Source organism: Eleutherodactylus coqui, chromosome 13 (assembly GCF_035609145.1).
Source record: "Eleutherodactylus coqui strain aEleCoq1 chromosome 13, aEleCoq1.hap1, whole genome shotgun sequence".
Taxonomy (NCBI): domain Eukaryota; kingdom Metazoa; phylum Chordata; class Amphibia; order Anura; family Eleutherodactylidae; genus Eleutherodactylus; species Eleutherodactylus coqui.
The window spans coordinates 71392590-71405827 of NC_089849.1; the positions used below are offsets into that span (position 1 = coordinate 71392590).

Sequence of the window (13238 nt, forward strand, 5' to 3'; positions counted from 1 at the left end):
CAGATTGCTCCATTTTACTGCCCGCTTCTGCACCAAACCTCCACATTTGGAACTCAATCAGCGCGTATTTTTTTGCCGTGCACAAATGCGCGTGCCTAACTAGCAGAAGTACGGTAAAATACGCCGCTGATCGCGCAAAAGAAAAAGCATTGTACATTCCACTAAAACACTACATTCATGCACACACATGCTGCCCACGTATAGGGAGGTCCTGGAGCGGGCACCACAGATGGCACCGCTGCCCAGCATCTCTGGGACTGCCTTCATACTTTGGTACACGAGTACTTTTGCATCGCCCACAGTGATGCGACCACCTGCACACAAGGGGGCGCCTGAGGACGGCGCACATCACGTGACCTGTCAGGATCTATCTACTCAGAAGCGGCCGTCACACTGTTAACCCCTTCCGTGCGGGTCCTCGCCCTCAGCAGTGACGCACCAGTGACAGGAGGCGCTACTGAGGGCTGTCCTCGCCACATCACACACGGCACACACAGAACGCGGCACCTTGTAGGTCAGGTCGTAGATGGCGCTCTGTGAGCGGCAGAGCTTCTGGCAGTTCAGTGGAGCCGACAACTCTCCATTCAGCATCTCGGACATGTTAGCGGGTCACAGCGACACCCGAACCAGGAACTGGGCGGAGACTTACAGCGATATCCAAAGGAGTGGGCGTGGTAAGCAAAGACCGCGCCCACTTTCTTAGTCTATACAAGCAGCATCCTTAACTTGGCCCGCCCCTTTTAGTACTAAGCCCATCCCATTGGAAGCACCTGTCTGCGCGGCTCCGCCCTGTGTGTATACACTACGTATCTGCCACCTGCGATCTGCTTACCTGGACTGCTGGGAAACAAGTGCCAGCAGCGATACGACAGTGCATCAGCCACACTGCCCCCAGATACCAGCAGCCACAGTGTGCCAGACACAGTGCCCCCACATACCAGCAGCCACAGTGTGCCAGACACAGTGCCCCCAGATACCAGCAGCCACAGTGTGCCAGACACAGTGCCCCCACAATACCAGCAGCCACAGTGTGCCAGACACAGTGCCCCCACAATACCAGCAGCCACAGTGTGCCAGACACAGTGCCCACAGATACCAGCAGCCACAGTGTGCCAGACACAGTGCCCCCACAGATACCAGCAGCCACAGTGTGCCAGACACAGTGCCCCCACAGATACCAGCAGCCACAGTGTGCCAGACACAGTGCCCCCACAATACCAGCAGCCACAGTGTGCCAGACACAATGCCCCCACAATACCAGCAGCCACAGTGTGCCAGACACAATGCCCCCACAATACCAGCAGCCACAGTGTGCCAGACACAGAGCCCCCACAATACCAGCAGCCACAGTGTGCCAGACACAGTGCCCACAGATACCAGCAGCCACAGTGTGCCAGACACAGTGCCCACAGATACCAGCAGCCACAGTGTGCCAGACACAGTGCCCACAGATACCAGCAGCCACAGTGTGCCAGACACAGTGCCCCCACAATACCAGCAGCCACAGTGTGCCAGACACAGTGCCCCCACAATACCAGCAGCCACAGTGTGCCAGACACAATGCCCCCACAATACCAGCAGCCACAGTGTGCCAGACACAGAGCCCCCACAATACCAGCAGCCACAGTGTGCCAGACACCGTGCCCCCACAATACCAGCAGCCACAGTGTGCCAGACACAGAGCCCCCACAATACCAGCAGCCACAGTGTGCCAGACACTGTGCCCCCACAATACCAGCAGCCACAGTGTGCCAGACACAGTGCCCCACAGATACCAGCAGCCACAGTGTGCCAGACACAGTGCCCCACAGATACCAGCAGCCACAGTGTGCCAGACACAGTGCCCCCTCAATACCAGCAGCCACAGTGTGCCAGACACAATGCCCCCACAATATCAGCAGCCACAGTGTGCCAGACACAGAGCCCCCACAATACCAGCAGCCACAGTGTGCCAGACACAGTGCCCCTCAGATACCAGCAGCCACAGTGTGCCAGACACCGTGCCCCCACAATACCAGCAGCCACAGTGTGCCAGACACAGAGCCCCCACAATACCAGCAGCCACAGTGTGCCAGACACAGTGCCCCTCAGATACCAGCAGCCACAGTGTGCCAGACACAGTGCCCCCACAATACCAGCAGCCACAGTGTGCCAGACACCGTGCCCCCACAATACCAGCAGCCACAGTGTGCCAGACAGTGCCCTCACAATACCAGCAGCCACAGTGTGCCAGACACAGTGCCCCCACAATACCAGCAGCCACAGTGTGCCAGACACCGTGCCCCCACAATACCAGCAGCCACAGTGTGCCAAACACCGTGCCCCCACAATACCAGCCTTCTTTTTCTGCATGTTATTGAGAAAGCTGCCATAAAAGTCTATGGAAATTTTAAAAAATCAGGGGGTAGGGTGTAACTCTGCAGACAACACATGGAAAAGAACACAGCTGGCCCTTATATGGCTTTATGTAGCCATTCTATTCCTATGCAATGCGCTAAAAAGTTGCGTATCTGCCTGATTATTGCCATCTCGAAACCTTCTTCATGCGCAAATACGCTCAGTTGTGGTGAGCATATTTGCACATATGTTCATCTTTCGAAGCCCCAATGAATACCTATTCTCCTACAGGAGAGGCAGCAGTGATCATGCATGTCCCTTGTCGCAATATAGTATGCTAGGCCGAAAAAAAACAATGCCCATCCAGTTCAGTCTGTTTCCACCTCCTGCCAATCCAGGGGAGGGCAAAAAAAAAAAACCCCAATGAGGCAAAAGTCAATTTTACCCCATGTTGGGGGAAAGAAAAAATTCTCCCCAACTCCATGATGGAGGTCAGAATAATCCCTGGATCAATGTGAAAAGTTCCTTCCTGACTCAAAGTCCAGCGGTCAGAAGATCCCCGAAGCAACTACCCTTCTGACTATTTATCGTCTATAGCCTGTAATATCATGAGTAGAGTTGAGCGAACATACTCTGGCGAGCTTGATGCTCGTTCGAGTATTAGCATACTCGATGGTGCTCGTTACTCGAACGAGCATCAAGTTGTGTTCGACCCCGCCCCAGTTTTTGGCTCCTCCGCACTGTGACGTGCCAGTTTTGGCGCCTCTCCGCCGCGACGCAGTACGTGTCATTGGCAAATTTTTTGAGAGAGAGAGAGAGATCACACTGTCTGCGGCTTCTTTATTTCCTGCCGAGGGTCATTTCGGTGGGGAATGGAATGGTGGCGTCACCCGTGACAACGTTATCTCCTGTTCCTATGTTTATTGGGCATCTCTATCCTAGGGCTGTCCTGCGCTGCTCAGGCCGAGGCTATGTGTGTCCCTCTGGGAGAGAGCCTGGTAAGTGCCACCGTGACAAGTGACCACTCTACCCTTCCATCTCCTTAACGTACTACCTGTGTCCGGAGCCACCCTACGGGACGCTGCATTGGCTGTGGATCTTCTGCAAGAAAAACTCCCCAGCTAACCTGCAGCTGCAAAATTCACATCCATTTATGCGGATTGTGGGGCAGATTTGCCACAGATTTCACCCTGTTTGCTGCAGATGTGAGTGTGTATTGCAAACAATATACTGGTGATTCCGCACAAAATTTTTCATTACTGTGTGAACCAGATTTGTTAAATTTCATATTAGTTTAGCACTTCTTCACACGACCGTGTTTGCGCAGGTATCTGCGTGCGCTAAACATAGAGAATAGAACCCATTGATTTCAATGGGTTAGTTCTCAGAAGCGCATGCATCTCACACACACAGGAAAAAGTAGGACTCTATTTTCCTGCGTTTTGCACATATGGGAGGTGCGAAAATATGCAAAAGGAAAGGTGTGATACTGCGCAAAACACAGGGGAAAGAACACATCTGGAGCTTATTAGGCCATTAGTCATTAAATCCACAAATGGTTTGTGTAACCATTAAATCCACAGAAAGGGTGTCAGGTGTGCAAGTGAACTGACCTCGCATGTGCACAAAATACACTACTACGCACAGACATGTGATTTTTGAACATATGCTTGTGTGAAGCTGCAAAGGCTTCTTTCACATGAGCGTCATTTTGAGTAGTTGCATCAAAGAAAAAAAAAATCGCATCTTAAAGAACCTATGGTTTCTTTCAGACAAAGGATTTTTTGACACACCTAAAAAAAATTGCGCATCAAAAGATTTCTCTCCATCAAAGCTAGGACTTGTCCTATATTTTGACGGCACAACGCCATTGGCTCCATAGTCTCCTATGGATATGGGGAGCATATGGGACTCCCTTTATCCTCGCTGGGATGCCTTTCATTGTTTTGGTGGCCAAGGGATCTCAGGGCTGTGGCATCAGTGCACTGCAAGATGCCACAGCCAAGCCTTGTGGTCAGCGCCTCTATATACACTGCTGATGGGTGTCCTGGTGCTACATTGTGGATGGATGTATAAGGCACAACAGGCATGAGCCCGGGGCTCTCGGTTTCAGGGACAAATGTTTGCTAAACTGCAAAATTATTTGACATTTACAACTAGTAGAGAGAACACCAAGACCGCTCTCACACATGCGATCAGATAAACGGCGCTTGGAGCTGCAGTATTTTATCGCAATTTCAAGTGCTGTTTTTGAACGCATGGTACGGCAATTGACAGCGCTTTTTAAATGCACCCCATCTTTGTGATGGGTGGCAAAGCGCGCTAAAAAACACAGAAAAATAGAACAGGGAGCGCTCGAAAGTCGCAGCGTTCAAGCACAGGTCTGCAAGGTCCTATCAAAATCAGTGAGAGCGTTGTACCATGATTATCGTGGTGCCCGGGATGCCAGGCTAAATGCGGTAAGAAGCAGACGGTGTGAGAGCGGCCTGATGGATACAATCACTTTCTAAACAGCCTTCCAGCAGCTCTTGTCACAAGTCTCCGGACAGTTATTGAAGTTTGCACTTCCTCTTGCACGGCCTGACTGAGTGATACACATCTGATGAACACAAGAGAAGAAGTAGCACTTCCGGCAGACATATCTGCCATCTAACGGCCGTGTAACAAGTGTAATGACACAGATAATGACTGGGATGGAAATTTACGAAAAAAACTTAACGGGGTATTCTGGGCATTTGACCCCTTTCTGTATTGATGGCCTATTCTCAGGATAGCTCACTAGTAATTGATCAGCTGGGGTTCGCCACTTAGAACCCCCAGGGATCAGCTGATCTCAGCCCCCCACACTCACTGCAGCAGAGCCAGATGTTTGTATTGGGGTCAGAGCCACAGGAGCAATAGAAAGTATAACTCCCATTGATTTCAATGGGAGCAGAGACTTCTATTGCACTTCTGGCTCCAACTGTGCAGTGAAGGGAGCTGTGAACACCAGGAATGCTGCATTGAGTGGGGGGGCTGAGGTCAGCTGATTAGTGGGGGCCCCGAGTGGTGGACTTCTGCCAATAAATACTGCAAGGGGTTAAATGCCTCAAATACACCTTTAGGGCGGCTTCAAACGACTGTATTTTGGCTGGGTTTTGACGCCCGGCCGATATACGGTGTCCCCCTTTGTGCAGGGGGAGAAGGCTGGAAGAGCTGGGAGCAGTGCTCTGAGCTCCTGCCCCCTCCCTGCTCCTCACCACTATTTGCAATGGGAGGGGACAGGGCGGAGCTAAGTCAGAGAACTTAGCTCCGCCCCACTCCTCCTATTGCAAATAGTGCTGAGGGGCGGAGCTCAGTGCACTGCTCCTGCCTCTTTCAGCCTCCTCCCCCTGCACAGAGGGGGACACCGTATATCGGCTGGGTGTGAAACCCAGCCGAAATACAGTCGTTTGAATAAGCCCTTAGGCCTCGGTCAGAAAAGCTTTTTTTTTGCACACCTATGTGCATGAAAAAAAATGCGCTGCTCGTATGCTCGTATGAGCAGAAAATGTGTGAACGGACAAAGTTTCATATGCGCAGTGCATGAAACTTTGCCCGTTCATTGGAACTGTAGTGGCCCGAAACACCTATTTTTTGGTCCCTCCATAATTGTCATACATGGCATGTCTTCAATGTGGATGCTCTGTGCAAAGTGTCTCATCTGCTGTTATGTGTATTGCACAGCTGCAGCGTGTGAGAGGTTAATGTCTGAAAGTGGCTGGGATATGTATTTAAAATGTATCAATTTAAGTCCTGTCACATGGTATGCTAGACCCTATAAGGGCTAATGCCCACAGCCGGATTTTCGCCGTGCTTGGAAATCCGCAGCGTTTCACCACAGCTATTCGGTTCAATGTACACGCTGTGGAATTCCACCGTGGAATTCGGCAGTGTGAAATTACCCGCGGCATATCCTATTTGCCGTGGGCATATGCGCGGACGGCTTCCATTGTAGTCAATGGAAGCCACCTGTCATGCTATACTTCCAGTGTAGCACAGCGAAAGTATAGCGTGAATACGTGCCCCGCCCACCGCCGGCCATGTCGTATGAAGCTGCCGGCACGTTATGTGACATTGTTGGCGCGTCATGCGCTGTACTGCACATGTGCATCGGGGCGTCATGCAGGACTTCGCGCAGCGGATCCGGAGGTAAGTATGGGGTCTTTGCGGAGGCGTTGCAGTATTCCGCTTGCAAAGCCCATCACGGCCATGTGCATTAGGCCTAAATCTGAGTGTCTGAGAGCGGCCACATGGGGGTACCTTCAACCCTCATGTGGTGAAGTGATAGAGAGGTATCCTCAGACCTTCTATTCCAAGTACCACCTCTAAGGAGCGACTGAAGTGGAGAGTCCGCTGTGCAGTGTCTTCAAATGCTGAGTGAGTGTCTGTGGAGTGATCCCCATCCTCCTCCAGAGTGTTCCCCTTCCAGGACCGGTACCTTACAATAATGTGGACTCTAGGACCGGTGTCATCCTGTATCTCCTCTCTGACCTTACAGTCTCTGTTTTTCCTGCACTGGCGTGTGTAACGTGTAACCTGACAAGCTTCAAGTAAAGTTTTCTGGTCATTGTCCGTTCCCAGTGACTGAGGTACTTAAGTTAGTTAGGTGTGTGTGGACTCCCTTCATTTTTCCAAAGAGGATCATACTGGTGTGTAAGGAACGGTGGCGTCAGGGGTGACAAGTCTACAGTTCACTACACATATACAGGTAATCGCTGTCCCAGCTTTGCCTGGAAGAGGCTTAGCGGTACTTAGGCTGAGGTTGCATGCGTCCCTCTGGGGAAGAGTCTGGTAAGAGCCACCATGACAAGTGCCGACTCTACCCTTCCAGCCACAGCAGATTCCTTCAGCCCTGCTCGGATGGAAGGCTGTTTCCCTGCAGAAACGCCTCACATCCAGGGCTTCAAGAAGGATTGCGAGAGCGATACCGGGGCGTCAATCACATTCTGATATCGCTCTCACCAGTGTGCAGGAGCCCTAAAGGGCTTGTCCAGTTGTAAACTATTGATAGTCTATCTTCAGGATAGGAATTCAATAGTAGATCGATGAAGTCTGCAGCCCAGAGCCCCCACCACTCAGCTGTTTGCCTGGCTGGTGCACTCAATAGGCTGAGCTGCTTTCTGCTGGAAGCATACAGCGCCTTTCTCACTGCAGTGGCCAGACTTGGTATTACAAGCAAAGCTCCCATGAAAGTGAAAAATCTACAGACAGCTCCTTTCTCACTGCAGTGTCCAGGCTTGGTATTACAGGCCAATCTCCCATGTAAGTGGAAGGTCTGCAATACCAAGCCTGACCACTGAAATGAGAACGGAGCTGTCTGCTTCCTGCTAAAATCAGCTAAGTGTATTGAGTAAAGTGGCCAGTAAAAAGCTGATCAGGATCTTGGGTGGAGGGCGCCTCCGATCTAACATTGATGGTCCATCCTAAGGATAGGCTATAAATAGTTTACAATGGGACAACCCCTTTAAAAGCTAAGTACTGTATATTAGAAAGAACTAATTTTGTACAATTGTCCTAATGCAGATTGAAAACAAGAAGTGTCATCCAGTAAAGGCATTATACATCATCCGGTAGCGCCCACACGTGCTTCTCTTACCGTGAATCCTATGCCCACTGTAGATGTAAACGATCCGGGGATAAATTTGCCCTGGTCAAACTGCACCAGCAGGGAGGTCTTCCCCACAGAGCTGTCTCCCACCAGAATAGTCTAAGCAAAGGAGTGAAAAAACACAGGTGAGTATAGAGCCATAATGAGATGGGAAACAGTGCAGGGTCTCCCATACTTGGGCGGTCTACAGACCCACAATCACCTCGCCATCCAGCGACAATACATAGGCGACACTTAGTGATAGGCCAGGGGAAGTCAAAGGTTGGAGAGAAAGATTTAAACATATGACATTGCAGTCTCTGTGTCTCCTTTTTAACTCCTTCCATCTTTACTTTTACGATGACAAAGCTACATGAGAACCGGCTTTTATTGTGGGATGAGCTGTACTTTTCATTGGTACCATACCAGATAATGTGACGGAAAAATGCAATAAAAATGTGATTTTGCCATTTTGGCAGGGAGGGTTTGCTTTTACAGCATTCATGGCGCAGTAAAAATAGCATGTTATCTTTAGGCTGGATTCACACAAAAGTATATCGGCTCGGTTTTCATGCTGAGCCGATATACGTCGTCTCTCTCTGCAGGGGGGGGGGGGGGAATGGAAGAGCCAGGAGCAGGAACTGAGCTCCCACCCCCTCTCTGCCTCCTCTCCGCCCCTCCGTCCTCATTACTGGACATGCTGCGCTATTCGCTGCACTATTTGTCTCCAAGCCGGGCCTCTGAGACAGATGTGCACTGATCTTAAACCAAATACTCCTTTAAGGGCTTCGACAGAGGAGCGTGATATGCTGCGATTATGAGCGCAGGAATTTCCTGTATGCATAACATGGAGAATAGAACCTGTTAATATCAATGGTTTAGTTCTCACTTTCTTTATTTGCGACCGTTGCTTTCATGGGCGCAAAAAAATAGGACCTGCTCCATCTTGAGCGTGTTTGCGCACCAAAGAGCCCCATACAGGTCAATGGAAGGTGCGCAAACATGCACATCTGTTCTCGCGGGTATGTGCTAAACACAATGCATGCCCGCAATCACGGCACCTCATTAGGCAAATTAGCGCTTTATATCAGGATGGGGCGATTCCTCCGTCCATTTGAATGAGTGGTGCCTGCGCAAATATGCTCCATAATTGTCAGGCAAAAGTGTTAAATACACTAATTCACTGCGCACGAAATTGCGCAGTAGTGAATATATTACTTCTGTCGAAGCCCTAATGGTCATAGTAAGGAGGAAATTATTTTGTGCAGGTATCTTTGTTGTCATAACAACTGGTAATATTCTTATTTCTTTATTGCCAGGAAACATATCTTGAGTTCTCTGAATGTCCATTTGGGCGGCTTCACACGAGCGCAACTTGCTGCATGCCGCCCACAGGAGACAGGTGTGCAGCAAATATGTAATGACTATCTGAGGGCTTGTTCAGACATGCGTATATCGGTCCGATATACGCTGCCTCTCTCTGCAAGGGGAGGAGGCGGGACGGGAGCTAGCGCACTGAGCTCCCGCCCCCTCTCCGCCCCTCGCCACTGCTTGCAATAGGAGGTGTTGGGGGCGGAGCTAAGTTCTGCTCCATCCCGCCCCCTCCCATTTCATGTGTATAAACGCATGCTGCAATTAAAAGCTACTCCCCTCATACGGATGTGTGGCGCACAGCACGATACATGACATAAAGGGATTGTACCAAACACAGCCTATATCACGTATCCTATGGATTGGCTCTAAAAGTCTGATCGGTGGGGCTCTCACTATTGGGACCCCCACTGATCCTGAGAATGGGGGTCTTGTGTCCCCCTCTTCTTGTCACTGTGGGGTTGCTGCACCCCCCGCAGTTATGTGGAGATTGAATGGAGCGGCTCCATCAGCGTATGCACATGTTTTGAATAAAGAATGGCGGTCGCCACAAATTGCACCATTTATTCAATGTCTTGCGCTTATTGTAAGTTGGGTCTTTACAATGTTCTCACCTCGCTAGCAGGCTGCTCAGGCTTGAAGCAGATAAGAAGCAAAGCGGCTGCAGGGAATTGAAGCTCACCACAGTTTTCCCTAGAGCCCATCAGCAAATTGCAGCGGATATATAACCTGAGTGCGCTGTATTTCAGACAAGGCGCCTACAAGCTGGAGGCAGACTTTAACCCTCACCTCCGCAGGCTCTCTGCAGCGGAACATCCGCAGCAAATATGAAGCAAATCCACAATGGCCAAGTCTGCCCCCAGGTGGTACAGACTGACCGTGGTTATTGCTGCAGATTTTAACAGAAGATGAAATCCGCAGCATAAATAGGTATATTGTGGATTGGAAATGCACAGCATTTTCCAAACACACTGCGGATTTATGGCGGGAAATTTGAACTCCATGTGCAGAAGATTTTAGAAATCTCTTCTGCGTGGCTTGTATCCACAGCAAATTCCGATGTAGAAAACGCAGCATTTACGCTGTGCATGAACCCGCCTATAAGGCCCCTTCACATGCGCGTGTTTGCGGATGCAATTACCCAGTGAACAGAACCCATTTATTTCAGTGGTTTCGTTTACATGCGCGCATTTTGCAAGTGCATTTTTCGCAAGGTCCCCACAGGAGTCAATGGGGGTGCGCAAATGCCTCTCTGCCTCTCTCCTCCCCTCCGGCTGTTTGCAATGGGTGGGGGTGGAGCTAAGCTCCCTCCCTTGTCCACAGCTAGCAATGGGAGGGAGGTCCACCCCGCCTCCAATTGCAAACAGCTAGAGAGGAGGAGAGAGGCAGAGAGACGGCGAGGGGGAGGGAAGGGGGAAGACAGCTCAGATGGTGGTGTATATCGGCCAGCCGTGAAAACGGTGGCTGATATACATCCCTGTGAATAAGCCCTACGGCTAATTTCACATGGGCAAGTGTGATACCGGTTCATGAATCTCGGCCCGATATTGTGCTCACCAATGCGCAATTTCCCCACAGATGCAAGGCGTTTTATGTATCAAAAATGTCTCACATCACTTTGGGGAAGTAGCAATCCTCTGGCGGGGCTGACAGCCACAGCAAGTATCGCAGAGTGTTTCCCATTGTTTTCGATTGGAAACTTTGCATTGAATCCCACTCACGTACACCTAGCACGCGGTGCGATGCTTTGCCAGCCCCCTTGAAAAGAATGGGCGATGTGATGCAAGGGCACACCCAAAGATAGGACATGCTGCGATTATTTTCATGCATCGTGGTTCAGTACAGGAAATAAAATCGCTCATGCGTATGACCCCATTCAAAAGAACGCGGTTCATATTCGTACATCTTGCAATACACAAGTCTCACGCAAAATTTATGGCCTTAGGCATGCACAATTGAGCTTACACCCGGGGCTCCTTAGGGCTCCTTCACATGGGTGTATTTGCACAAGCTAATTGTGTGCGCAATACACAGGAAATAGAACCTATTAATATCAATGGGTTCGTGCAGAGTTTCAGTTTTGGTGCACAAAAAAATGCGACCTGCTCTATTTTGTGCATCAAAGGTCCCAAAGAAGTCAATGGGGATGCACGCAAAATGCAAGCAAATGCGTGAAAAACTGCAATTCCATGGAAAAAAAATAAAATGCAACTCATTATGTTAAATAGCCATTTAAATCAGGGTGTGTTCATCTGCCATGCACAAATTAACATGCCTTGCAAAAGCAAAAAGGAGAGTAAAATGTACTGAAATGCGCGCAAAAAAGACTCATTCATAGCTTAGATACACATTGCGCTTAGGTATGCGCAAAAACACATATGCCCGTGCAAAGGAGCCCTTAGGGTATATCGTTTTTTTTTTTTACAGATTGCGGCCAAGCCATAGTAATCACATGCAGATTACCACTAATAGCCGTGCCGCACCTGTACTTGCCGTAGTCATAAATTGCAAGTAGTGGTAATCCAGATGTGGTTACTGCAGCTCCTGCCGTAACGTGTGCCGGCTTCCTTACGGCCCGTGTACCCGGCAGTCCTGCATGCACTGGGTGTGTACACCAGCAAACAGTCCCCTATGGGTCTGTAGGATGGCATCCATCAGTAGGGCAGAGATTCTCCAATATGGGTACATGCACACTCATGGCCTCACATCATAACACTCCGAATACTTTATGGTATAATGACTTTGATGGGCGCTATGTGCAAATGTATTCTAGTATATTTTATTTATAACGATGAAATAATCATAAAGGTAGAATGCCGCCAGTAACTCCATGCATACATGTACGTGCGATCAGCCCATATAGTTCCTAAAGAAGGGTAAAGCTTTTACCATACCCACCTTATGCTGGAGGTCCTCATTATAGCTGGAGAGCTGCACTGTATCCGCCTGGTCCTCCATTGTGCTTCTTCTACACTCCAGTTATTCTGTAATCGGAGGCTCCGAGGCGGCTGCTTTCCACCAGACGGGTCACATACATCTATGTACTACACTTGCATCGGGAGCGAAGTGAGCAGCTCTGCCTTTCTGGTAGACGTAGGTGGTGAATGTGATGATGGGGGGGGGGGGGGGGCTTCTATTCCCATCTGACTGTTACATAAACTCTGCCAGGAATGGAAGAAAAGCTGCAAGAAATCATATTCACATGTCTGATGACTATTATTGTTATTATTACCTGTGTTTGGTGTACTAATTGCTACATTGTATATCATGATGTTGTTATACTGTATCTATGATGTATCATATTATTATTAGCACATGCCTTTATTCCCTGCAGGCATTACACTACAGTTGATCCTCTCCTTCCTTCTCATGAGTAAATGTAACCTGGCATCTTACCGCCATTTAACTCCTAATAAACCGAGTGTCCACACAAACAGCAAAACCCATTCTAGAAGTGTTCTCCGTCAGTTCTTTCTCCACATTGTAGCTCTTTTTTCAGCTTCCAAGACTTGCAATATTTGCCTTATATATTTTAACTTCCTGCCTAATAATCCATGGACTAAATGCATCTCCCCTGTGTATTATGCTGGCATAGGCAAGAGGTTGGACGACGAGGCGCAGTAATTTGAGGGGAAATGAGGACATCCTCTGATTAAAGTGTATGCACTGTCTGCTCATCCATTGCATTATAGACTGTGCTGCGATTCGATCCGGTAGCATAATGAGTAACCATGGTAGCCCAAAGCAAAACCTGGAGTGGGGCTTCACTCCGCTAGGACCATATTACGCAGCTATTTCAATATGAAAGTTATTATCTCGGTCTTTATGTATTTCTCTAATACACAGGGATAATACAGTGATATCACAGTAAATTGATAAGTGGCTCCAGCAGGGGAATTGGAAGCACAGTGTTGTCTTAGTA

At 49.3% G+C, this 13238-nt stretch overlaps 1 protein-coding gene across 3 annotated transcripts in view; it reads right to left on the reverse strand.

The window, feature by feature from the left end:
* The window catches only part of RAB37 (RAB37, member RAS oncogene family), a 51579-nt gene extending 39202 nt beyond the window's left edge, over positions 1-12377 (reverse strand). For 2 of the 3 annotated variants that reach the window (XM_066588112.1, XM_066588110.1), the window contains exons 1-2: positions 12215-12377; positions 7955-8065 (exon numbers count right to left, since the gene is read on the reverse strand). In XM_066588112.1, the coding sequence (XP_066444209.1) occupies positions 7955-8065; positions 12215-12274 (171 nt within the window). In that variant the 5' untranslated portion in view covers positions 12275-12377. Of the gene's footprint in view, positions 1-507; positions 635-7954; positions 8066-12214 lie in introns of those variants that run through there. The other variant, XM_066588111.1, reaches the window with a different exon arrangement.
* Positions 12378-13238: the final 861 nt, after the last annotated feature.